Source organism: Manacus vitellinus, unplaced genomic scaffold (genome assembly GCF_001715985.3).
Source record: "Manacus vitellinus isolate BGI_N305 unplaced genomic scaffold, ASM171598v3 scaffold_111_pilon, whole genome shotgun sequence".
NCBI classification, from domain to species: Eukaryota; Metazoa; Chordata; class Aves; order Passeriformes; family Pipridae; genus Manacus; species Manacus vitellinus.
In genome coordinates this window covers 458470-484369 of record NW_021938850.1, presented here as the reverse complement: position 1 = coordinate 484369, position 25900 = coordinate 458470, and the positions used below count along the sequence as shown (strand labels likewise).

Here is a 25900-nt window from a genome sequence, read left to right as displayed (position 1 = left end):
GAAGGTCTGATGGTAGTTCACCTAGTTCCCAACAGTGCACCACAAACTCGTGAAATTTAGCATGGAGTGCAAGGCCCCCATGTTTCCAGACTTCAGGTGGAATTCCATCAACCCCAGCTGCCTTGCCAGTTTTCACCTGCTGTATGGCCTTAAGGGTTTCTCCCAAAGTGGGGGCAATATCCAGTTCATACTTCACAGGTTGCTGTGTGATGTACTGAATTGCTGAAGTCTCACAAATGCCACAGGAAAATGTTTTCCAAAGGTCTAAGTAGACAATTTATGCATTAGCAGCTTTCCTGAGCTGTCCATCACCGCAGCACCCTGTGCTCTGGAAATCCAAATGTGTTTATTCTGATGGCACTGTGGCACGATAAGGCTGGGATCACACAGACCACCGGCACACCAGGCTCAGCCCTGGAATGAGAATACCCATGTGTCCTAGTTAGGACAGCTGAGATCAGTTCATCATGGTGGGTGTAACCCAAAACTGTATTCTATAGCCTTCCATGTCATTTCCCAGAAACTAGACTATTGTTGTCAATAGACTATTCGCACCTTCTACCCATAGAGCCTGACTCCTCAGGCTATAAACTAGGTGTTAAGAGGCCTGTGAGATAGAAGGATGTTTCTGTCCTCACACCCTTTGTGAACTCCCCGCCCTGAGGGGAGTACCAAGCATTCCTGCCTGAACTGGAGGATATATAATCTTGGAGTTTTGGAACATTTTTAAACCCACTCGTGGGATCCAGAGGAAGGCTGCATCTCATCGCTCTCAACCAGACTTAGACCACCACTGGACTGCGATCACCAGTTCTGGCCAGACTGCAGCAGCTCTCCCACCAGCAGGTTCTTCCCCTCTCCCTTTACTTTGGACTCAAACAGGGCCCAAGGAACACCACTTTGTTCAGGCCCCAGGGTACTGGGTTACACATTTGGGTTTTTGTGGGTTGAGACCAATTGTTTGTTTGTATTATTGTACTTACTGTATTATTTTAATAAATTGTTATTCTGACTTATAATCTCTCCTTTGAGTTGGGTTCATTCCCCCTGCTGGTTAACTTTTAAACCAGCACATTTTGGCGCCCAAACGTCGGGCAGAGAGAGAGAAGTCAGAATCACAATTTCATTTGAAGCATTTGTCTATTTGAATATAGAAACTCCCTGATCACCATGTTGTTTGATGCACTCACATGGATGTTGTATTTGAGCCTGTTCATATTTCCACAGATGGCGTATTATTTGCCTGTTTTGATGCTCTCTTTAAGACCAGGGAGAGGGATCCAAATTGCTTTATTAGTATATTATGTTTATGTCATTCTAACATCAGAAGCAATGAGTTTCATTGTAAATGTGTATTCAGTCCTGTTTGCCTGTCCTGGTTTGGGTTGCTACCTCTGGGGCCTCATTAAAAATCGTACCCAGCTTTTTGGGGGAACAGGGGTGGATGGTTTCCAGCCTCCCACCTCCTTCTTCCCCTTCAGACCTGCTAAAACAGTTTTTGAAAATATTGAGTTCCCTTTTGATGTTAAGGACAGCATAATGTTATTGTTAGTGTTGCTCTGTCTGCTCTGTACTGTGTACACCATGTTTAGGGTCAGAAAAGTGCCTTTTAGGGAGGTTGGTTGGACACCTGCCCTGGGAGCAGATAATGCTGAGTGGCACGGGAAGTGGGAGGACATCAGCCAGTATTTGGAAAAGTTTTCTCCTCCAATGATCTGGAAATTCACCCCTGAACAACTGCAGGATCCTGTTAGCATGATAAGACTGGTGAAGGAAAAATGCTCTGGCAGCTCCAGAGATGGCCAGCTCACAGCAACCTGCTGGGCCCTGGCCACTGCCTACCGGGCACTGCTTGACATGATACAGCACTGTCAGGGCGAGGAGAGAAGGACCAAATCCGCAGACACCACGTCCACCCAAACCACAGCTGAGTCAGAGGGAGAAAGAAATGAACCAACCAGCACCGTGTCCACACAAACCATCGAGGAGCCAGAAGAACAAGCAAAACCAATAGCAGTCGCCCCTGTCCAGAAAAGGAAATCAAAGACTAAATCAGTTCGCATAGCAAATGATGACGAAGAGGCGGGACCTTCACATCCACCGGAGGAGACAGAGCCAGAAATAATCACTCGGTCCCTATCCCTGGGTGAGCTACGTGAGCTCCGGAGAGAGTTCACACGACAGGCGAACGAGTCCATTCTGACCTGGCTGCTCCGAATCTGGGATGCCGCAGCTAACGATACGATCCTAGATGGGAGTGAAGCCAGACAGCTGGGATCCCTGTCTCGAGATGTAGTCATTGATCAGGGGATTGGAAGGAGGCAGGAAACTCTCAGCCTCTGGCGGCGACTGTTGTCCAGTGTGAGGGAGAGATACCTTTGCAAGGAGGACCTCCACGTACAGCAAGGACAGTGGAACACGATGGAACAAGGTATCCGGTGCTTAAGGGAGTTAGCTGTACTGGAGATAATCTTTTCAGAGGATGAAAGATTCCCTAAGAGTCCAGATGGCGTACAGTGCACCTCCCAAATGTGGTTAAAGTTTGCACGACTCGGGCCAGAAATGTATTCCCGCTACTTAGCAACGCTGCAATGGAGGGAGGGAGAGGACAAGGTGGGAGCATTGGTTAGCAAACTCAGGATTTATGAAGACACTGTCACCGCCCCATTACGAGCCCACGTCTCATCTGTGGAAACCAAACTGGCTGAACACGTCCGAAGCCTAGAAGAGAAAATTGAAGAGGGACACCAGAAGCTAAGAGAAGAAATTAAGGAAGGGATTTTCCATATCTCGCCAGGACGAACAAGAGTCTCTGCTATCAGGAGCCAGCGTCCCCCAGCTAAGGAGAGAAGGTACACTCCACGTAGCGATCTATGGTTTTACCTCCGTGAGCATGGAGAAGATATGAGGAAGTGGGATGGGAAACCCACCTCTTCCTTAGCAGCCCGGGTACGTGAACTGAAAAGAGGAACAAATACCATAAAGAACTCTTCAAGGGTAAACGTTGCTCCAGTCTCTCGTGGGCAAGACTCCAGACGGTACAGGAATGATGATACGTCTGATCCTCTTGAAGGGACCTCCAGGTCATACCCACAAGAAGAGCACAATGAGTACCATGACCAGGACTAGGGGTGCCCTGCCTCTAGCCAGGTAGAGGAGAGGGACAATCGAGTCTATTGGACTGTGTGGATTCGGTGGCCTGGCACATCAGAGCCACAAAGATATAAGGCTTTAGTGGACACTGGCGCACAATGTACATTAATGCCATCAAGATACGTAGGGGCAGAATCCATCTCTATTTCTGGGGTGACAGGGGGATCCCAACAGCTGACTGTACTGGAAGCTGAAGTGAGCCTGACTGGGAAGGAATGGCACAGACACCCCATCGTGACTGGTCCAGAGGCCCCGTGTATCCTTGGCATAGATTACCTGAGGAGTGGGTATTTCAAAGACCCAAAAGGACTTCGTTGGGCTTTTGGCATAGCTGCTGTGGAGACGGAGGAAATTAGACAGTTGAACACCTTGCCTGGTCTCTCAGAGGACCCCTCTGCTGTGGGACTGCTGAAGGTTGAAGAACAATTGGTACCGATAGCCACAGCAACAGTGCACCGTCGGCAATACCGCACCGACCGAGACTCTGTGACCCCTATACAAAAGATGATCCGTGAACTGGAGACCCAGGGGGTGGTCAGCAAGACTCGCTCACCCTTTAATAGCCCTATATGGCCAGTGCGTAAGTCCAGCGGAGAGTGGAGGCTGACGGTGGATTACCGTGGACTCAATGAAGTCACACCACCCCTGAGTGCTGCTGTGCCGGACATGCTGGAGCTCCAGTACGAGCTGGAGTCCAAGGAAGCCAAGTGGTATGCCACCATTGACATAGCCAATGCCTTTTTCTCCATTCCTTTGGCAGCGGAGTGCAGACCACAATTTGCTTTCACTTGGAGAGGTGTGCAGTACACCTGGAATCGACTGCCTCAGGGGTGGAAACACAGTCCCAGCATTTGCCATGGACTGATCCAGACTGCACTGGAAAAGGGTGAGGCTCCAGAGCACCTACAGTACATTGATGACATCATTGTATGGGGGAACACAGCGGGCGAAGTCTTCGAGAAAGGAGAGAAGATAATCCAGATTCTCCTAAGAGCCGGTTTTGCCATTAAACGGAGTAAGGTCAAGGGACCTGCTCAGGAAATTCAGTTCCTAGGAGTGAAGTGGCAAGATGGACGCCGTCTAATTCCAATGGAGGTGATTAACAAAATAGCAGCCATGTCCCCACCAACCAGCAAGAAGGAAACACAGGCTTTCCTAGGCGCTGTGGGCTTTTGGAGGATGCATATCCCCGAGTATAGTCAGATTGTAAGCCCTCTCTACCTTGTGACACGGAAGAAAAATGATTTCCAGTGGGGCCCCGAACAACAACAAGCCTTTGAACAAATTAAACAGGAGATTGCCCATGCAGTAGCCCTTGGGCCAGTAAGGACAGGACAGGACGTGAAGAACGTGCTCTACACCGCAGCCGGGGAGAATGGCCCTTCTTGGAGCCTCTGGCAGAAAGTGCCTGGGGAGACCCGAGGACGACCGCTGGGATTCTGGAGTCGGGGATACAAAGGATCTGAAGCCAGCTATACACCAACTGAGAAAGAGATCCTGGCTGCCTATGAAGGAGTTCGAGCTGCCTCAGAAGTAATCGGCACCGAAGCGCAGCTCCTCCTGGCACCCCGACTACCAGTGCTGGGCTGGATGTTCAAGGGAAGAGTTCCTTCCACACATCATGCCACCGATGCCACATGGAGTAAGTGGATGGCTCTGATCACGCAGCGAACCCGGATAGGGAATCCTAATCGCCCTGGGATTCTGGAAATTATCACCAATTGGCCCGAAGGTGAGAGTTTCGGACTATCCTCTGAAGAAGAGGAGGAGAAGGTGACACGGGCTGAGGAGGCCCCACCATATGACAAGCTACCAGCAGATGAAAGGCGATATGTGCTCTTCACGGATGGCTCCTGCCGCATTGTAGGGACAAACCGAAAATGGAAGGCAGCTGTATGGAGTCCCACACGGCGAGTTGCAGAAGCGACCGAAGGACAAGGTGGGTCAAGTCAGTTTGCAGAGCTTAAAGCCGTTCAGTTGGCTTTGGATATAGCTGAACGAGAGAAGTGGCCAAGACTCTATCTCTACACTGACTCATGGATGGTGGCCAATGCTCTGTGGGGATGGCTGGAGCGATGGAAAAAGGCCAACTGGCAGCGCCAAGGGAAACCCATCTGGGCGGCGGAGATGTGGCAGGACATCGCTGGCCGGGTAGAGAAGCTGAGTGTGAAGGTCCGTCACGTAGACGCTCATGTAGGCAAGAAACGGGCTAATGAGGAGCATCATAACAACGAGCAGGCGGACCGAGCTGCCAGGATTAAAGTCTCTCAGGTAGATCTGGATTGGCAGCACAAAGGAGAATTATTTCTGGCTCGATGGGCCCATGACGCCTCCGGTCACCAGGGGAGAGATGCAACATACAGATGGGCTCGTGACCGAGGGGTGGACTTAACCAAGGACACTGTCTCACAGGTCATCCATGACTGTGAGACATGTGCTGCCATCAAGCAGGCCAAGCGGGTGAAGCCTCTATGGTATGGTGGACGGTGGTCAAAGTACAGGTATGGGGAAGCCTGGCAAGTTGACTACATCACGCTCCCCAAAACCCGCCAAGGCAAGCACTACGTACTGACCATGGTAGAAGGAAGCACTGGATGGTTGGAGACATACCCCGTGCCTCATGCCACTGCCCGGAATACCATCCTGGGCCTTGAAAAACAAGTCCTGTGGCGACACGGCACCCCGGAGAGAATTGAGTCTGATAATGGGACCCATTTCAAGAATGGCCTTGTAGACACCTGGGCCAAAGAGCACGGCATTGAGTGGGTGTATCATATCCCCTACCATGCACCAGCTGCTGGAAAAGTTGAGCGGTGCAACGGACTGCTGAAAACCACTCTGAAGGCACTGTGTGGGGAGACTCTCAAACACTGGGAGCTGCATTTAGCAAAGGCCACCTGGTTGGTCAACACCCGAGGTTCCATCAATCGAGCTGGCCCTGCCCAATCAGAACTTTTGCATACTGTAGATGGAGATAAAGTCCCCGTGGTACATATGAGAGGAATGTTAGGGAAGACTGTTTGGATTAGTCCCACCTCAAGCAAAGGCAAACCCATCCGAGGGATTGTTTTTGCTCAGGGACCTGGTTCCACGTGGTGGGTAATGCAAAAAGATGGGGAGACACGTTGTGTACCACAAGGGGACCTAATTTTGAGTGAGAATGGTCTGTAATGTTTCATTGTATATATATATAGATAGATAGATAGATAGATGTATATAGTTTTAAAGGGATATAGTTTTTAAAGGGGGTTAATTTGGGCATGACATGGATGGCATAGAATAAGGGGTGGATAATGTCCTAGTTAGGACAGCTGAGATCAGTTCATCATGGTGGGTGTAACCCAAAACTGTATTCTATAGCCTTCCATGTCATTTCCCAGAAACTAGACTATTGTTGTCAATAGACTATTCGCACCTTCTGCCCATAGAGCATGGTGGGTGTAACCCAAAACTGTATTCTATAGCCTTCCATGTCATTTCCCAGAAACTAGACTATTGTTGTCAATAGACTATTCGCACCCTCTGCCCATAGAGCATGGTGGTGTAACCCAAAACTGTATTCTATAGCCTTCCATGTCATTTCCCAGAAACTAGACTATTGTTGTCAATAGACTATTCGCACCCTTCTGCCCATAGAGCCTGACTCCTCAGGCTATAAACTAGGTGTTAAGAGGCCTGTGAGATAGGAGGATGTTTCTGTCCTCACACCCTTTGTGAAACTCCCCACCCTGAGGGGAGTACCAAGCATTCCTGCCTGAACTGGAGGATATATAATCTTGGAGTTTTGGAACATTTTTCAACCCACTCGTGGGATCCAGAGGACGGCTGCATCTCATCGCTCTCAACCAGACTTAGACCACCACTGGACTGCGATCACCAGTTCTGGCCAGACTGCAGCAGCTCTCCCACCAGCAGGTTCTTCCCCTCTCCCTTTACTTTGGACTCAAACAGGGCCCAAGGAACACCACTTTGTTCAGGCCCCAGGGTACTGGGTTACACATTTGGGTTTTTGTGGGTTGAGACCAATTGTTTGTTTGTATTATTGTACTTACTGTATTATTTTAATAAATTGTTATTCTGACTTATAATCTCTCCTTTGAGTTGGGTTCATTCCCCCTGCTGGTTAACTTTTAAACCAGCACACCATGGCCTCACTTTTCAAGTTATTCGCTGTTTTGTAGTGCTTTAGAGAATCAAAGCACAGCTCACTTTGGCATCAGCTGAAGCTGTTGAATAATCAACATTTTACAAATCCAGTCCCAGCCTCTCATGCTGAGCACAAAATGATGAACATACAATTAATAGCTGTTTCTGCAATTAGTGATTGAACAAGACCTCTGTAGCACAGGTGTATCCCATTCTCCAGGAAAATATTGTTATCCAGTTTTGAGACCATCAATTCCTCTTCCTGCAGTTCCCTCCCTCCCTCCCCACCTTTCAATCCCAGCTGGGGGGAGAACTCAGCATTCCTGCTGACAGGAACCTCACCAGTTAGATCCTAGGAGGTTATTTCCAAAGCTTTTCCTTCGAAGCCATCTTGAAGGGATAAAACCAGGATCCTACTTAAGAAAAATATTTATTTGCTGCATGAGGCACACGCACATTCCAAATAGTATTGGAAGTGTCTTGGTTCGTGCCAGGACAGGGTTGATTTTTGCAATGGCCAGGAAGGGGCATGACCATGACCCAGAGGTTATTCTGTCATTGCCAGGGGCGGGGGAGGGGGGTGGGAGGGTGATGGGAAGGGAGTCTCTTCCAGGGAGAAGGGGTCCTTCCTGGTTGAGCAAGCCTGCAGAGGGAGTAAAGGGATTGCTGCTTCCGAGCAATCATGTGTGAATCATTTGCCTATCTTGTACACTTTGGTATTAATATTATTGCTGTTACTGTTCACTTTCTTATCTCATTGCTGTTTCCAGTAAATTGTTCTTCTCTCAACCTGTGATTTGTGCCTCCAATTCTCCTCTCCAGCAGGGGTGAGAGGGGGGAGGTGAGAGAGCAGCACATGGTTTGGAGAGTCTCAGTAAGACCACTAAATTGTGGAGTACCATTTGTAAATCATGACACATAGGCACCTTTCTTTTGGAATTTTTTGATCTTCTGAAGAAATGACTTCATAGTAATTATTTTCTTACCATACCTATATGTTTAAGTAATCCTAAACTACCAAAGTCTGTATCTGGCAATACGTTGTCATTCATATGGTGGAGCATCAGCATGCCTTTAATATCACAGCCCTGGCTTCTGCATTAGGACCAGACAGGATAAATGCTAGAAAGAGTAAAGTCACAGCCTACCTTGCAGGTGCTGCCTGTAGGGTTGCAATCACATGGTAAAGCTTCCATGACCTCTACAAATAGAGATCTAACTTTTTACTGAAACACAGTCCTTGGAAGCCATCAACCCTTTCCAGGTCATGACTTTGCACAGAACATTCAAGGGGTGGTAGAAATGCTGGTCTCCTAGGTCAGGCTGAGAGCCAATAAAGAGGTCTGCTAAACAGTTGCTTTGGGTTCTCTTCCGTGCATCTGAATCCAGGCTAATCCATCCCAGATTTTTAAGTTGGTGCTCTTGTGTTAGAAGTGGAATTTGCCCCAGTACATAGGAAGCTGCAGAGTTGGGCTAGTTTATCCTGCCCTCTCTGAGCTCTTTTTAATGGGACAACTTTGTGCTGCTTTGTGGCATTGCTGCTCAGTTCTTCAACAGGAGGAAGGAGCCTCCTGCATCACTGAGTGACAATATGTGGTGCAGCTGTCATCAGGTGGCTTTCTAACAGTAACTTGAGAATTGCAGTAACATCTAGAACACCTGTAAGGAAAAAGGTATAGGTTCTCTTTCAGGGGTATAAGCAAGCTTTGAGGGCACCAGAAGGACCTGTACTTGGTAGCTTCGATCTGAAAGCAGTCATTGCCCAGCCAGGTTAAAAGTGCTTGTTCACATAAGTGACAGGATGATATTTATTTTCCTCGGTGTGTGTGAATCATGCTCTGTGGGGATGGATTTAGGGCTGGTGGACCAGGATACCTTGTACCTCCTGTACAAGGTAAGCAGCAAAGGGTGAATTAGATGGGTTTTGAGCAAAGAGAAAGAAGGCTATTCCAGCTAAGGTGAACAATATCTGCATTGAAAAATTGGGTCTGCCTCAGTGTCTTCTTCAGGTTCTTGTTGTGATGGCTCTTAGATAACTCGTGTCACATCTCACAGTGGTCTTTTGGCTGCATGGCTCATGGTCTGGGAACTAAGGGTGTGAGTATGAAGTGCAGAGCTGCTTCTGTTCAGGGTGTGGGAGCAGCACCACGTCCATGCCAGCACCCTGGACAAGCTCCATGCAGGGGAGCAAGTGTCTACCTCAGGCTTTCCTGGTAACCCAAAGGGCTCATCTGACATGTGTGATAGATTGAGGCCACTCGTATTTGAACATCCCAGGAGGCTAACCCAGCATGAGAGCCATGAACCCCAGGAGGTGCTTGGGAAGGGCTGCAACATGTCAGCCTCCCCCTCCAGGACAGCCCCACTTTCAGGTACTTTCAGCTAAGGCACAAAGAAGAGTAGAGGCAGACTTTAAGTTGGTCTTTCTCAAATGTTCAACTGTAGCAGGGTTTGCCATGGGGCATTGTGTCACTTGCAGTCTACAACAGCTCACAACCAGTCTATTAACATTCATGACTGGTGCAGTAATTCAGATTCCTCTGACCTTTCTATAAGCAAAGAACAAATTCAAACATTTTTGTATTTTCTTTTCTCTGTGAACCACAGTTTGGCTTGCCAGAGTAATAATGATGTAATTCAGAGCAATAGAGCAGGTGAAATCCCACCTCTGTCCTGGGCTGGGGAACATTTTGCAAAGTGATCAGACTGTAGAAATGCTTTGCAATGAAATAGGAGGTGGCTGCTAATGGAAAGTCAACTGTTAAACAAAGCAAACAAATGAGCAAAGCAATCCTTGCTCCAAAAAATAGACACTCAGTCCTTGTTCTAGAAAAAGTTACCTGATTGCTTTATTTGCTGAACCAAATTTATTTTAATTATATTCCAGGTGGTTTCTTCCCCATGCCTCTGTGGTATTTTTTGATTCCATCATTATTAAAAGTTGCTACTACTTATTTACACAAGGGACTGTATCCAACCTAATGAAGCCAAAGGGAATCCTTCTGTCAGCTCATACGGATTGTGCGTTCCGTACTGCACTGTTAGTGAGCTTTCTAAGGCAGTTCCAGTCCTTACACAGATTTTTGAAAGAATTTATATTTATTTTTTTAAAAGAAGAAACAAAACAAAAACATTTTTAGGGCTGTTTTTGATACTGGGCCTCACTCCGTGGAGCATTTTAGAGACTGCAGTGGGGTCAAAACAAAACACTGTATGTACCCTCAGAAACACTCCTTTACATGCTGTCCTTCTCAGCAGCTGAGCAGGGCTAGAAATGAGCTACATTTTGGTGAATATTATCTTGTTGCACTGCTGATTAGATCTGAGTTTGTACAGTATCTTGGGAAACAGCAGTAGTTTTGGAGATGTACTGCCTTACACAGCTCACTTCTTGCTTCTCTCTTCTTTTACCTAGTTTATAGTTTTCTGTCTGAGGCCCAGAGCATGTTCAGGAACACGTCTTTAATGTCTTCACTTGCATCCCACATCCCAAGTTTATCTTCCACACCAAATGTACTAAAATGAAGTTGATTTTTTTCCAAACTGTTAAAAAAACAAACCCACAGTCTATGAAATCCCACCAAAAATCTCAATGAGCTGCATTATGTGTTTCCTTCTGAGCATCTGAAATTCTGGATGAAAGGCAAGAGAACCTGTTTTCCATTTGTTGGCAGTGGGCAGGTGACCATGACACCAGCAGTGCATCCCTTGCAGGTACCATTACACCGATCTACCTTTTCCACTGCAGCCTCCTGCAAGTGCACCAGCCTGCAAGTGGGACACACCGCGGGCCCTGGGGACACCGTGGCATCTCACTGTTGCCCTGGGCAGCCCCTGTGGGAGCTGGGGTGGTAGGAGCCTGCCCAAACCATGGTGGCAAGAGCCCCAGAGCAGCTGGCCTTGGCAGAGACCCCCACTGGTGCAGTTGGGGCTGTGTCACCGCTTCGATCTCTGCCTGCGCTTGCTACCATCTCAAGGGTATCTTTTCAGTCACATTTCAGTTTACTCAGTTGTAAAGTGAATGTGGGTCCTCTCTGCCTCTTCAACTCCTTTTTTCTAGATAATGTTCCAGGAATGTGTGGGATCCAGAACTGTAGGTTGTTTGGGTTTTACTGTATTCAAGATTTCTCATGCTTCATCTTAAACAACTATTTTTTCCACATAGATATGATACAAAGAGGTTCATACTACCTTCAACTTCAGTAGGGATTCTACTTATATTTAAATACCCCAGGGCTAGCAAATAACTCAATTAGTATTGGCCAAGACAGCTTGTAGTTGACAGTGTTGAACAAGGTTATAAATAGACCCCTCAGAGCTCTAATGTGTGCCAGGCAGATATTTGATCTTTAACATTGACTGAAAGTGCAAGCCCAGGGAAAGAGTGATTTATGTCTAGACAAGATTGCAGAGTTAAGAATGATGATGTAGCCAGAAACAGTAGTAATCTCTAATGCATCAAATTGGTTAGAGCCTGTCCTGTTTCCTTATGGATGCAGACGTACATGGGGAGCAAGTGGAGGAGAACACGGGAAGGGAAAAAGTGTGGGAGCTGGTGTCAGCGAGTGCCAGCGGCACTCGGACAAACAGGTGTTGTTGGTATTTGATGTTGCCAGCATTACCAATGGCTGTTGCTGATGGGAGTCCCTGTCCCTATGCAGCTGCATGTTTTGAATAGATGGTGGCTGCACACTCTGGGAACGTACATCTATCAAATCTACCATCCTTAAGCTGAGCGATATAAACCTTGCTGTCACCGTATATAGTACAAACCAGGAGACTTTCTGTGCCCATTGTGTTGCTTTATTTTTTGGCTACATATATTGCTTCAGACATTCTCTAGCACAAAGCAAAGGGTACGTGCTGCATTCAGTGGTAGGCCATGTGTGCTCCCACGCATGAGGGAGTGCTGAGCTCCCTCGTGATTTGCCTGGGGCTGGTGATGTCTCTATTCAGCATAACTGCGTTTTGTTACCAGCTGTTCAAGGTGCCTTCTCGCGATAGCAGGTGTGTTGTATCTAAGACAACAGGAAAACAACTGTTCTGCTCAGAAGAAAAATAGAGACAGAAAAGGTTTTCTGTCCTTCTTTTCTCATCCCCTGACTCACTGTCCTTGGCAGCCTCTGCTCCTTCCTGCTGCCATACTCCCCATTTCACCACAGTGCAGGTGGGACTGGCCAGGATCGGATGTGTGCCTCTGCCCTCCAAACTACACGTAGCCGTGACATGATTCCATTTACTATTCTTGAAATTAGACAACCAGGCATCTACTTTATATGAAATCCTTATGAAGTGGTTATACGTTGCCTGTTTTCTGTAGAATTTTCAGAAGTTAATAAATACCACCTTTAGTGAGGTAGTTTTATACCTTTCTCTTAAAGGTAGTCAAACCAGAAAATATTCTTGCTAATCTCTTCTATCTACTCTATCCAGCAAATGTTGAGAGGAGACCCAGTGTATTTCTGAATTACCATCTCCCCTGCCAGAAAATGCTCTGAGTGTTTTGTGTCTGAGTTGTATAGCCCTGAGTTGTACAGCCATTGTATAGCCCTTCTCCCATTTTCCCATGTGCTAGAAACCTGCAGGCAGAAGTACCCAAATGCAGCTTAAAAAATACTTCTTCCAGCATGTGGCAACAAGAATGCTTAGAATTGAAAACCTATCACAAGTAGGGGTTTTTGAGGAAATGCAGTATAATAATAGTAGTATAGTGGCAATGGCTGATGGCTTGCAGAACTGTTAATTAATGATGGATTTTTTTTGCCCATACCAAGGGAGACAGTCTGTTCATGAGAGAAATGTAGCAGAAGCCAAAGATTGCCTGTCTTGGAAATTCACTCTGTCACACTTATGGCAAAACACCAAGCTTGTTTGCTGCTGTCTGCTGAAATAGTGTTTGGAGATGCTTGCTGACCACAGTGTCATGGAAGAAACACATGTGGAAGTCTCCACCTTGGTTAACTCTGGGGCTGTCTGGGAGTTGTCCCAGGCTGGAATTGAGTTTTGATCCACTGAAACATCAGTTTTTACCTTCTGTACGTAACATATTTGTCAGAAGGCTGCAAGGGTGTCTGAGGCAGAACATGTGCTCAGCCTCTCTGTATGAGGATTAGGTACTCAAATGGCAAACTTGATGGTCACCTTCCACATCCTCCTGAAACCATTTGGGGAATGTTTTAAATATAGGAGAGGTTAAAATATACCAGTATATGTTTATTTTAACTGTAGAAATAACCAAATACTTGCAAAAGGGTGGCTTGAACATTCATGTCTTTATTTGAGTCTGACCAGTACAGAAAATTTAGTATGTTCAATATTTTTGGCATTTTCAATATTTTGTCATATTCAATATTTTTCACATTTACACTTTGATAAGAAAATAAAAAGTATATGATGCTCTCAATAAAAGATACTCATCATTCTTAATGCTGCTACAGTGCCCAGGATTATAACAGTGTTTTTTGAATAACCAAGCAAAAATTTTATATTTTCTGCTAGAAAAATTTTGATATCATCAAAGCATCTACTTATTACTTTTACTTCTCTTGGGATATAGGTTATTTCCTAACAAATCATCATAATTTTTGTTTCTAGAGTGACAAGAATTGACTACCTTTAAAACTCGTACTTATCCTCAATTTTCAATTTATCTATAGGCAACTGAAATACTTAAACAGTGAAGAAAACTGTACAGACCCTTCTTTTTCCTCTGGGTTTTACTCTGTTAGCTGTGGCTGAAGGATTCTCAAAGCAAGAGCAGTCAGGGCTGTGACCTGCCACCAGCCAAGGACAGAAGCCCAGTTACAATCCAGATTAATTGTCAGGCTCAGTTGTGAATCTGGGCCTTGGGCCCAAACAAGAATGAAGGTCTTGATCTAGTGATGATATAAACTGATGAAATTTCAGTTCTGTCTGTTTCTATTTTGTAGGTGTTTTTGGTAGAAATGGAATTAGTCAAAAGGCAAACTTCAGAAGAGTGCTTCAGAAGAGCTTACTAAAGTTAATGTAAGATCAAATAGTCTAAAGTCAGTTATCTGTGCAGAATTTTGATATATGTCTGTCATGGGCAGCTAACATTCAATATGCCTTCATTGGTGGTTGTGAGACTTTTTATTCATGCTATTCCTTTCTTGGAAACAGTTATTCGCTACCCATCTTGTCTCACCCACTGGTCAGCCACTTGTATATCTTGTTAGGCCACCTCGATGTTGCAGTGCTTGAGAAATTCCCTGCAGCACCTTGATGCTGCAACCACAGCTCCTTTCACCCAGTCTGAAGACCCTGTAGATCTTCAACATGAATTTGACCTTTATTTTTATTGCTGTTCATGAAAGTACTTTGCCTCACCAGATATAGTTTAGGGTGCTAAAGGGAGTACAAGTTTCAGGGAGGAGTTTGCCCTGGTTGTTTGCAGGCAGTTGTGTTTGCTGTCATGGTGCTGGGTTATCCCCCAGCACATCAGCCAAGAGGCCCCAGGAGGAGAAAGATCTGCAGGGTGCAGCCGCAGTAGGCACAAGTTCACATGTTGTGAACTAACGTGGAAGAACACTCTGTGCTTCCAGTTTGTTTCAGTGTAGGATTTCTGACCTGCTATAATAAAGTGGCTCGTGGTTGGATGAAAACTACAGAGTTCAAAGAATATAATGGATTGGAAGGGACCCCCAAAGGTCATTCATCTAGTCCGACAAGTTCTCTTGCAATGCTTTCTCTTAGGAAATCGCTAAGTCCCAGAAGCCTGATTGTTTTGCAATAGGATTTGATATTGATATTTGGCTCCCTCTGCCTCTATATACATGAATGACTTATTTTCTTCCTGTGTGCACTACTGAAGGGAAAAAACTATCTCAGTCCATTGAGAAGGACTCACACTCCTACCCAACACAGTGTAAGATGACTGTACACTCATGGTGTGGTGCTCTGACAGTGCCTGCATTCCTGCTGGGAGCAGGGGAGGATGTGGGTGGCACCTTATTACCTTCTCTGCTGGAAGCCTGGCAGCTCATGGCCACTGCTCTTATAAAACATTGTATGTACCAAAGCTCCCAATCACCAGTAGTGAATTGTTATCTCTCTTCCAGCTTCCCAGCTTGCCTCAGCCCTTCATGAAGGAGAAGTAGGCTACAAATCAAAGCTTTCACTAAGAGAAACATCAACTTACTTTGGATCGTTTTGGCAGAGCCTCATCTCTAGAAAAAATAGATGCTCCCAAATATGGTATCTTAAAAAAATAAAATAGTGCAGTTGGTCTGTGGTTGGTTGCTCAATTTATAGCAAATTATTCTCTGACAGCTGTGACTGATGGCAGCTCCAGTCCAATACCCTGAATGCCATGAGGCAGCAGCTTTGTCAGGAGTTTCCAGAAAAAGCCCCTGTTTCTCTTTGGGTCTGTGGCTGGAAAGAGGCAGGTAACAATCCATGTTGAAGCCGACTAATTAATATTTCTGTACAAGCGTTCCCTCTGGTATTATCCCTAAAGTCCTACTGTGTGCAGCCATTGCCATGGCAATGATAAAAGGCTAGTCCGGCTGGCTGTCCTTCTCTTCGCCAGATTTTTCTCAAGAAAAATAAAAGCTGAGACATACCTTTGTGCAGATTTGCTGCTTGTAGAAACTCTGATCTTAGTTTAAAGGTCCCCTGAGGAAAACATCCTTTAGTCGGTCCCCAGCTACCTCTGCTCCTAATGCAACATCCTGATTTCAGACAGACTCACCTGAGTCATGCTGCAGCACAGCTGGGGGGCTGTGGCTGGGCATGGATGGTCTCGGGCAGCTGGGATGGGGACTTTGGTCCCAGGAGAGCTACAGACACCACTAGTGAGCATGGACAAGGCTTTTGAGGTCTGAGTGATCAACGAGATTTAGATCCAAAATGTTTTTATTTGGATAGTTAAGCACTGGATGTTGGAGTTTTATTCCCCCTAAAAACTATTTGAACAGTTTCAGTTGCCTCTTATCTCACTTTAACCCCTAACCAGCTCTAGCATGTCTTAAAATCCAAGGAGGTGTCTACTTGCTTTTTCAGACACCTAAGTACATTTGAAAATTTGGCTGATAGTTCACTCTGTTTCTCCTCTTCCCTGTAAAACAGAGTAGGATGTTTCAGAAAGGATAAGGTTAATTCCTAACAATGAGGAGAGGTAAGAGGATTAATTGGGAATAAAAATGGGTCATGTATAGGAAAGTGCTGTGAAGTCTTTTACCTAAATAAGGTGCTCAGCAGGGACTACCACAGGCATCTTCCTGTTGCCTGCAGCTCCATTACTGACATATACTGTGACTCCTGGTAAAGAAAAAATACTGAAGAACACTGCTATGCCAGGTCACTTCAGCAACAATACAAAGCAGATGACTGACTGAAGGGCTTAGGAGAGAAGTCAGTCCATAGACCTATGCGGAATAAAATCCTAGAGGCTGGTATAATATCAACTCTGGCATAACTCCTGTGGGGGCATCAAAGCCTAATATTTGGAAAAATAGCAATAGTTCCCTTAGGCTCTTCAGACGCTCCTTCACTCTACTCCTCCTCAAAACAACAGTTTGTGTCCAGAAAGGAGCACTAATGCAAACTACTCACCCACCTGCTTGTGGAACAACTTTTCTGCACCTTTTGCCCTGGTAAAACCAGAAAGCTTTAATGGAATTTTTCAAATTCTGGTGACCATAATTAGCCTTTTAGCTAAAACTCTCAAACTCATTCTCCAGAGCTGATACCTAATAAAAGCAGCAAACTAGGACTTTCCCTGCAGCTTTGTTAACCTTGTGCCTCCCTGTGGTTTCCTCTTTTCAGAATGCATCCATCAAAAGTCAGCATATACTCTTTTGCTCTTGTAGCTACGAATAAGGCTGGTGACACCAGAAAATCTTTTCTGAAAACTTCACCTAAAAAAAATCTGTTAATTAGGATCATTTATGACTTTGATGTTAGCATGTTGTATGTTAACATAAAGCTGCAGGATTTTGTGCTATCTTTGGATTAGGTTTGAAAGGATGATACTAAAAAGCCATGCAATCCCTAGCTTGAGGGTGTGTATATAGAACCTTCCAGATTTCTTTATCTGCAGAAAGATAGCCCTTGCATTCACATATCTCCAAACACTTCCGTAGTAACTGTATATAATTGCAGAGCCTACAGTGTTATCAGTGTTATTTTGCTGCTGTATACGTGGTAACACAGAAGTGTTTTACAGCTGGGTTTGTTTTCTTTAAATAGAGCCCACCTTTTAAATTTCTTCTGTGTACTGTGCACCTGCAGGACTGTTCAGGCATCCTGGTATCATTGGGTACATGAGGAAAGAATGTGGCTATGGCAGACCCTCCTCTCTATATCTTGTCCCCACACCACCTCTGGCCTGTGAGGTTCCCACTCAAATGCTGTCCCACATAACCAGATGGCTGGTGAGCCCAGTGGATGATGCATCATTCCACCTGTGGGCTGAAGCTTCGAAAAACCCCAATTGGAGACCAAGCTGAGCTTTCTGTGCCTGTGTGGTTGTGCCTTAGCACAAGGCGAGGAACAACATTGTGCTGAGACACTCAGAAAAAATAAATCAAAGCATTCTCAACAAGAGCAAAGTCAGTGTGCAAAAGTTACACTTCTGTGTTTAGGGCAAATGGTCACAAGTGAGAAGCCACACGGAGTGCATCGGCATTTGTGTCCCCATATGGGGCAGAACTCAGGGGGCCAGGCTGCACAGGGGGACTGTGGAATATATTTTTGTCATAGAAATGAAGAAGCACAAGCAGATAAGGACTTTGGGTGAATTGCTGTTGAATGTGATCATGTAAGTGATGCTCTCTGTAGTCTGGAGAAAACTTAAGGAAATATTTTAAAGTACTTTTAAGAGCATTTTTAATCCTTAATACCATGGTCTACAAAACTGAGTAAAGAAATGTTTCAGGCATCCTATGATGCTCATCAAAGAGTTTAAAATTTTCGTGTTACATACTAAAACATCCAATGGCAATTTTAAAAGAATATGTTTGGTTCATGGAGAGGTTCTGAACAAAAACCCCAGCACCAAAGGGTTTACACATACTTACTCTGTTTCAGACTGGTTAATAAATGTTACAGTCACCTGGAAATCCCCCTATTAGCAGTAAGTGGTGTGGAGACTTCATTGTAGGAAATATATAAACTAGTGTGATGGGATTAGCTGCTTCTTGTCCTTGACAGGGCTTGGACACTGACTTGCATAGCCCACTTTCTTTCTCCATGTTCAGGTAAGATGTGTCATGTGTCAGTGCTGGGGCTTGTTTGTCATTGCTGGTAAAGGGGACACAGTTTGGCCTTGGCTTTCAAAGTTGTTTCTGATAAATAACTGGGGGCTATGTGTTGGAAATGAGCTACAGGTGAAACCCTACCCTACTTAGCTTCTTATAGTAAAATCTGTCTTTTTGAAAATGCATCTTTCCCTCATTACTATGTCCAAGTAGGGGAAAAAAAAACAATTGGGTGGTAATGAAACAATGTCATGAAGTCCTGCCCATCCCTTATTTCGTATGCCGTCCATCAGTATGCTGTCATCACTCTAGGTGATGGAGTGAGCTTGTAATCAGTGCAGAACAGGCATGGGAACCATGTTTAATCCTATTTGACTTGTCATTTTAATGATAGGTTTGGGAATGAGATGTTGCATAGGACTCCAAGAGATGCTGCTGGTTTAAAATTCCTGTAGTTTCATGTGTTGTGTATTTGCTAAAAAACAAGTTGTAGCCTACAGAGTTGACTAACTGTGAATTCTTTAGTTATGCCTCCTGTGTCTTAGCTACTACTTTTATCAGCACAGAACTCAAAAGCCACATCACAATCTAGATAAGGAGTTGAAAATATCTTATCAGAAATAAATTTAGAACTAAAATCATGATTTTCACTCATTTAGATGTGCTTTGCATCTGCACTTCTTTAAAGACAAATGGTTTGGGGGCCAGGAAGCCTTTCTGGCTGAATTGCTTGATACTTGGATACTGTTTGAACCCCTGAGTAATACATCATCTGAGCTTCATGGACTGACAGAAATAAGACAGCTTTTCTTCTGTGCTCAACACTAGTCATCAGCTGCCTCCTGTCTGTCTTGCTCTGTTGCCATTCTCATTATGAAAAAAAGGTTTGGTTCCCTAATTGATTTTTTTTATGTCCAAGAGCGGTGCTTGTTCTTTTGCTTTGGATGATCTGGAAAAGCATCTGGAGAGGAGATAGAATAAACTGGAGACTATATGGCTTCTCTCAAAGTTCCCATGGAGAAAGATCATCAGTAGCAGTCCCACGGACTAGGTCAGCTGCAAGAATCCTTGCTCTAGTTTGTACTTTGGTTTATTGGTTAAAAAAAAAAAAAAGTCTCCTTACCAGCTCATGAGATGGAGCTTGTGCAGGAGAAAGGGAGAGGGGCAGAAATGGGAAAGCTGTGGTCTGCCTTGGTTATGCTTCAGTGGCCAAAACTAGGAACTTGGCAAAGAGGAACAGAGCCTGTGTGTTGGCACAGGAGTTACTGGCCTTTTGGGAGGTATTTAGAGTTTTAGCTTAGTGCATTAACTCTGAGAATCCCAATGGGTAAAATAGAACTTTTTTCATTATTTTGAATGCTAATTGGGCCTTATTCCCACTACCCAAATAGTGGTCAACTTGATTCAGTGTTAATGTAGGTTTTTTGTTTGCAGTAATTTTGTTTATGTCCTTTTCATACCTCATTTTATCAACTTGTCATTACATATTAGGATGGTGAAATGTGGATAAATGACCCATTCCAGGGGCTCTCCTGATAGGCCAGTTACCATCAACACAGCACATGGAAGTCTGAGTGCCCAGCCCCAGTTCTCCCAGTGCAGGGCTCACCCACCTGCACATCCCAACGCTACCTGTTTTGCCACCATCATCATCATGGCTGGGCTTCATGAACGAAGATTTAGGAAGGCTCTATCCATGTTTGTTACAAACACGCTGGTGGCTTATGAGGCCAATATGAGATAGACATATCCAGTTGCAAAAGGCACAGCAGAAAGACTCCTTAGATGGTATATTCAGCAAGACACGATTCTTTCTGCGTTGTCTTTTCTCCTCAAGAGTGATCCTGCGTGCGTTCTCAAAGGAAACGGCAGCTTTATAGATGGTGTGTCTCCAGGCTTCCTGATTTGAGGCCAGAGTAGACCAGTTATGATGATCAATATGGCCAAGGCTGAGATGTTGTTTCAGGGAGTCCTTGTATCTTCTCTTGGGGGCTCCTCTCTTGCAGCAGCCGGTGGCAAGTTCACCATAAAGCAAGATCTTAGGGAGGCGGTGGTTGGTCCTTCATCCTGGAGACGTGCCCTGCCCATCGCAGCTGTGTTCTCAGCAACATGACCTCAATACTTGTGACTACTGCTTGCTCTAGAACAGATGTATTGGTCACGTAATCTGACCAGTGGATGTTTAAGATTGTTCAGAGGCAGCGTTGATGGAAGCGTTCTAGGAGATGCAGGTGGTGGCAGTAGATGACCCATGATTCAGATCCATATAAGAGAGTAGACAACACTATGGCTTTGTAAACACTGATCTTGGTACTTTTCTTCAAGTGTTTATTACACCATACTCTTTTATGGAGTTTTCCAAAAGCACTATATGCCTTTGCTAACCTGTTGTCTATCTCCCCATCAATCTTACCATCTGAGGAGATGAGGCTACCTAGGTAATTAAATCAATTGCCCTTAGAAAAGGCAAAATACAAAGTGCTATTGCAGTTGACTGTACTCATCCCATTTCTGTCTTTTATAGTAAGTATCCTTTGACCATAGACCTGAGGGCTTTTTGATCTCCTGATGCCATTTGAACACGGCTTTAAATAAATCTTCCCGTCCAAACTTGTCCTGCCTGTAACATCTGGGAGGTATTATCCCTTTGGGCCTGCATTTGAATGCTAAGTACTAGCTGTACATAGTGTCTATCACTTGAACATAAATTTGTGCAGCTGCAACAGCCCCAAATGATTAGTACCTCTAAGTGGCAGCTATTCGATTCTTTTTCCTGTTTTATCTCTGTAGTGTTTGTATGAGTACCCACAGCACAATTCATTTCCCCTGCCTCCAGCTGACTGAAAGGTAGGTGTTGAGATCAGCTTTTACCCTAGGACCCAGTTACAGTCAAGGGGGAGTGATCCATCTCTCCAAAGAACAGTCTGTCCATCAAAGAGAAAATGGGATAAATCATGTATTGGTCTTCAATGACTGTTTTTTAGATGCGATGCCTAAATTTTTGATGCACAGAACAGGAAAAATTAATTCTAAACAACAAATTGATGTAATAGACAATGCTTGTGGCTCCTCTGTGTGTTATCAGAGGTTAGCAAGTGTGGCAATGCTTCTCCCTGTCCCTAGGGTAGCTGCTCTGCTTGCCACTAAATATGACCATTGCTTTTATTTCCCTCTTTTAAAACAGTGTCCACCATTAGGCTCCAGGATCCTTCTCTTGTGGCCAGTACAGAAGAGGTCTATTTTAGAGTTGCAGAGAAACTAGTGATTCAAATCAAACCCATTTCTCTTTGCCATTGGACATGTGAGGTAGGATGCCTTACTTGGGACCTCATTTAGTAATTGCAGCAGCTGCTAATTGAACTGCAGGGCCATGTGCCGAAATGGCAGCAGCTCTCTTACATGTGTGTGGGAAAATTAGCTCTTGCTGGAGGTAGTTGTGTCTCAATTATTTGTTCAGCTAGTGATTGCTTGCTGACTCATTCAGTATTTGGCATTACTCAGCTGGGTTGAGTCTTCAGGATGTAACTCAAATCACAAACTTCATTTTTCAAAGCGAAATGAGTTGCAAGTAATATGAAGGTATGTAAACTTTGAGAGGTTTTGGAAAAAACTTGGCACAACTTGACCTGGGTATCTTTAAAATTTCTTTAAAATGCTCAATTTTGGTAAAACAGAAGTTGTGGGGTTTTTTTTATTTGCATCTGTTTTGAACACCTTGCCAATGGTTTGACATATTTATTGCTCAGTAGTGTGTCATTCTGCAACTCTTCAGACCTTTAGTTCTCTTCCATGTGATTCCTTACTTAGCAGTTGCTTTACCAAAGTGGGAAGTGATTTCACAGTCAGACACGGAGCATGAGAGTCCATCACACACAAACATTTTGAACCAGAAACACGTGGTATGTGGGAAATGTTAGGCTCAGAGAATGGATTTTTCTTGCAGTTTCTGTGCAAAAGCTCAAATTTATCTCAGTTCTCAAAACATGAAAAAAGCATGATTTTTTTGGTCAGAATTTTAAGAAGGGTCTGGTTTTAGTTGCGGGTGTCCTGAAGACCCTGTAACTCCCAACTGAGGGACGTTCCCTGGGAGAAGGATGTTTTGGCAGTGTGATTAGTGTATCCCTATGAGTGTGAAGCAAGAAAATCCCATGAAAGTCCTGTGACCTGTATATACCCTAGCAATGAGTCCTTTGGTCAGCTGAACAATCTATAGTGTTAGATATAGTGTTTTTAAAAAAGATAAACAAAATAGTCTCACTTATTACTGCAGTCGACTGTCTCCTGATCCTTGCAGGATCAGAAGGACCAAGTTAAACACCATGGCCTGCACTGTGAGAAGGGAGCCGCTATGTACATGTGTGTAAGTATAGGCAATTTTCAGATCTCAGATTCTACCTTATTATTAAACTGATTTATTTGTTTTCTAAATGAATTGACTTGGCTTTCACCACATATGTTATGACAAATCACTCCTGCTAGAAAATAGTCATGACACATGTGAATCTTATATTGGGTTTGAGACCTTAAAACCCATCCCTGCCATGGTCAGGGACACCTTCCACTAGACTGCATTGCTCCAAGCCCCGTCCAATGCTTCCGGGGATGGGGCAGCCACAGCTGTTCTGGGCAACCTGTGCCCGGGCCTCACCACCCTCACAGCGCTCTGAGCTGGCTTCATATGCAACACAACATCAGACGGAGAAACAAGTGCTCCTGTGCTTGGTCACTGACTCTTCAGCATGTCCTCCAGCTTCCCACTTTTGTTTTCAACTCAACTCTCCCATTTGTCTGCAACGTCTGTAGCTGTGTTACCTGGTGAGGTTCATCATCCCTTCTACTCTGAAGTGCTCTCAGCCATCTTTACCTGCTGTCTTGACTGGAGTGGCTTCTTTTCTGGATACAACAGTTCAGTTTGTAGGATTTCTGTGTATGGAGGATGATGCTGTTACTTCTCTTGTGCTCAGGTGTCAGAGATTGGATTTGTATCTCACCAGATTGTTTGAGTGATGGGTCGAATAAACCGTGTTGCCTGTGTTGGGGGGAGGAAGGGCGAGGCCTAACCCTGCAGCCAGCCTCGTGGTGTCCGTGCAGGTGGATGGGCTGGCAACAAGGGCCGCCTGCTACCTGCCCGCAACACACCCCCTGGAGCCTTTGAGTGTCCGTGGCACCCCTCACTCCACACCCCCTGGAGCCTTTGAGTGTCCGTGGCACCCCTCACTCCACACCCCCTGGAGCCTTTGAGTGTCCGTGGCACCCCTCACTCCACACCCCCTGGAGCCTTTGAGTGTCCGTGGCACCCCTCACTCCACCCCCCCTGGAGCCTTTGAGTGTCCGTGGCACCCCTCACTCCACACCCCCTGGAGCCTTTGAGTGTCCGTGGCACCCCTCACTTTGGCGGGGAACAGGCAGTGGCAGTGAGCCAAAGGTCCCACTTGGGGGAGAGGCCACAACAGCCAGAGTCTGTAAATAGACACATGTGCTCTCCATCTCCCCTTGGCCTCTGCCCTGCTGACCTGTCAACATGTGACCTCCAGAGTGGTAAATATGTCTCTCTCTTTCTCTCTTTATTCTTTCCTCTCTTAATCTCTCTTCCTTTACTCCTGTGGGCAACTCAAATACCTGCTGTCTGTATTTCACTTAAGTTGTATGGAGTTTGTGTTTTCTGGGTGTAACAAAGGTTCCCTTACTATAGCAATGCTTGCTAGTCTCAGTAATCTGTTGTAATGCTTTTGGGAAGTTACCTGTTATTTCCATAAAACCCTTTTTACCAAAACACCTATTTTCTCACCAAATTAAAAGAAATCTCTTAGAGAAAAATGTGCAGTTTTTCTCCAGACATGAACTCAAGGTATCAAAGAAACAAAGACTTTGCGAGGGTTCATGTGGGTGAAATCTCGTGAAGTTTAAAATTAGGTGTACAACCGGTAAAAGCGTGGAGCTTCTGGACTGGGATGTAACATCAGGTTCATCACTTTTCCTCATAATTTAGTAGGTCGTAAACTAGCAAAATGGATGTGTTACTGCCTGAAAAGGGACAAAGCTTTGGACCCCAGGAAACCACTGCTTTAGAAAACATATTTCTAACCTCACTACTCATTTTTGGTAAATAATCTTAGGTTTCTTGAAAATGACACACAGTCCAGTAAGACCTACACACCAGTGCATGAAGGGAGATTTCAGAAAGCCATGTTTTTACAGAATGCAAAAGTGCCAAATATTTCTGTTTCGACAAGGATTTTTCTTCAATTATTTTGTTAATCTAGAGACATGGTGTTTATTCATATTGGTGTAATTCTAGTAACATGAAGTGAACTCTGTTAGTGACTAATTTGCTCTGTGAGGATTTGGACATATTTGTCAGAGAAATATGTTTAGAACTAGAATTTTTCTCAAGTATATACAGCTCATGAAAGAGGCTGTTGCAGGGAAATGATTGGCTATGTTGTGTGCTTGCATTTTCATTGGAAAAATACCAACAAAAATCTTGCCCTTCTGAGCAGTGCCTTGCATTGTTTGATCTCTTCTAGATCCATGCTGTTTACAGTGTGCTTTCAAACTATTTATGAGAGTAGGCCACAACTTTTTTTTTCCTACAGACACTGGATTGATTTCTTTGTTGTTACTGTTTTAAACTACATTATAATGTAGGCTTATCAGAGGAGGGGCCTTGGAGCAATAGACCTCCTTCTCCTGGCACATGTAGAGCCTGAGAGATGTGAGTATTTTTATTCACTGAGTGATAATCTATAAACATAGTGAATAAGAATGCAAGTATAGTGTTTCTTTAGGTGTGTGTTTTCAGAGGCAAAGCTGCAGCACTGAAATGATCTGAGCACTGGCTACTGTGGGAGGAGAAAAGGGCAAAAGAGGTCCTGGCACCGTGGGAGCTCATTGAGATGGCTGCTTGTCCCCTCCCATATTTCTCAGAAGCTTTGGCTGGGCAAAGCCCAAGCCCAGTTCTTTTGCTTCTGGCATACAAACAGGAGCTGGGTTATCTTCTCCCGAAGCTCTATGAAACAGTGATACGTCTCGCTAGCCCAGCTGGGTGTACGATGTGTGAGGATGCAGAGTGTCTCTTCCCAAGTGAACCTTATCCCTTCTCCTGCTCTGGAAACACCTTGTGTCTCCATTGCTGAGAGCACAGGGGAATCCTGGGGGATGCAGTACCTAGGTTAGCCTGTCACACTGAAAATTGAACTCCTAGTTACACAAAATTGTTTGCTGTTTGCCATGAGAAGCAGAGGCAAGCCCTGTGCTGCTAAGGCACTCTCCTAGTCCGGCAGCATCCTGCTGTGCATCACCTGGGGAATCAACAGATTTCCTCGAGACTGCAGGTAATACAGCATCTAGGTGAAGCATTTCCAGTGTAACTGCAGGCTCTG

General features: G+C 45.0%; 2 protein-coding genes across 4 annotated transcripts in view; both read left to right on the top strand.

Moving 5' to 3' along the window:
- LOC103764022 (Kv channel-interacting protein 1) overlaps positions 1 to 25900 on the top strand; it is a 476628-nt gene that overhangs the window by 198702 nt on the left and 252026 nt on the right. The gene's annotated exons all lie outside the window — the stretch shown is intronic.
- On the top strand, positions 1321 to 6360 carry LOC115308080. The gene is made up of 2 exons (XM_029965628.1): positions 1321 to 2436; positions 5965 to 6360. The coding sequence occupies exons 1-2, from the start codon at positions 1333 to 1335 to the stop codon at positions 6322 to 6324; spliced, it is 1464 nt and encodes a 487-aa protein (XP_029821488.1). The 5' UTR covers positions 1321 to 1332; the 3' UTR covers positions 6325 to 6360.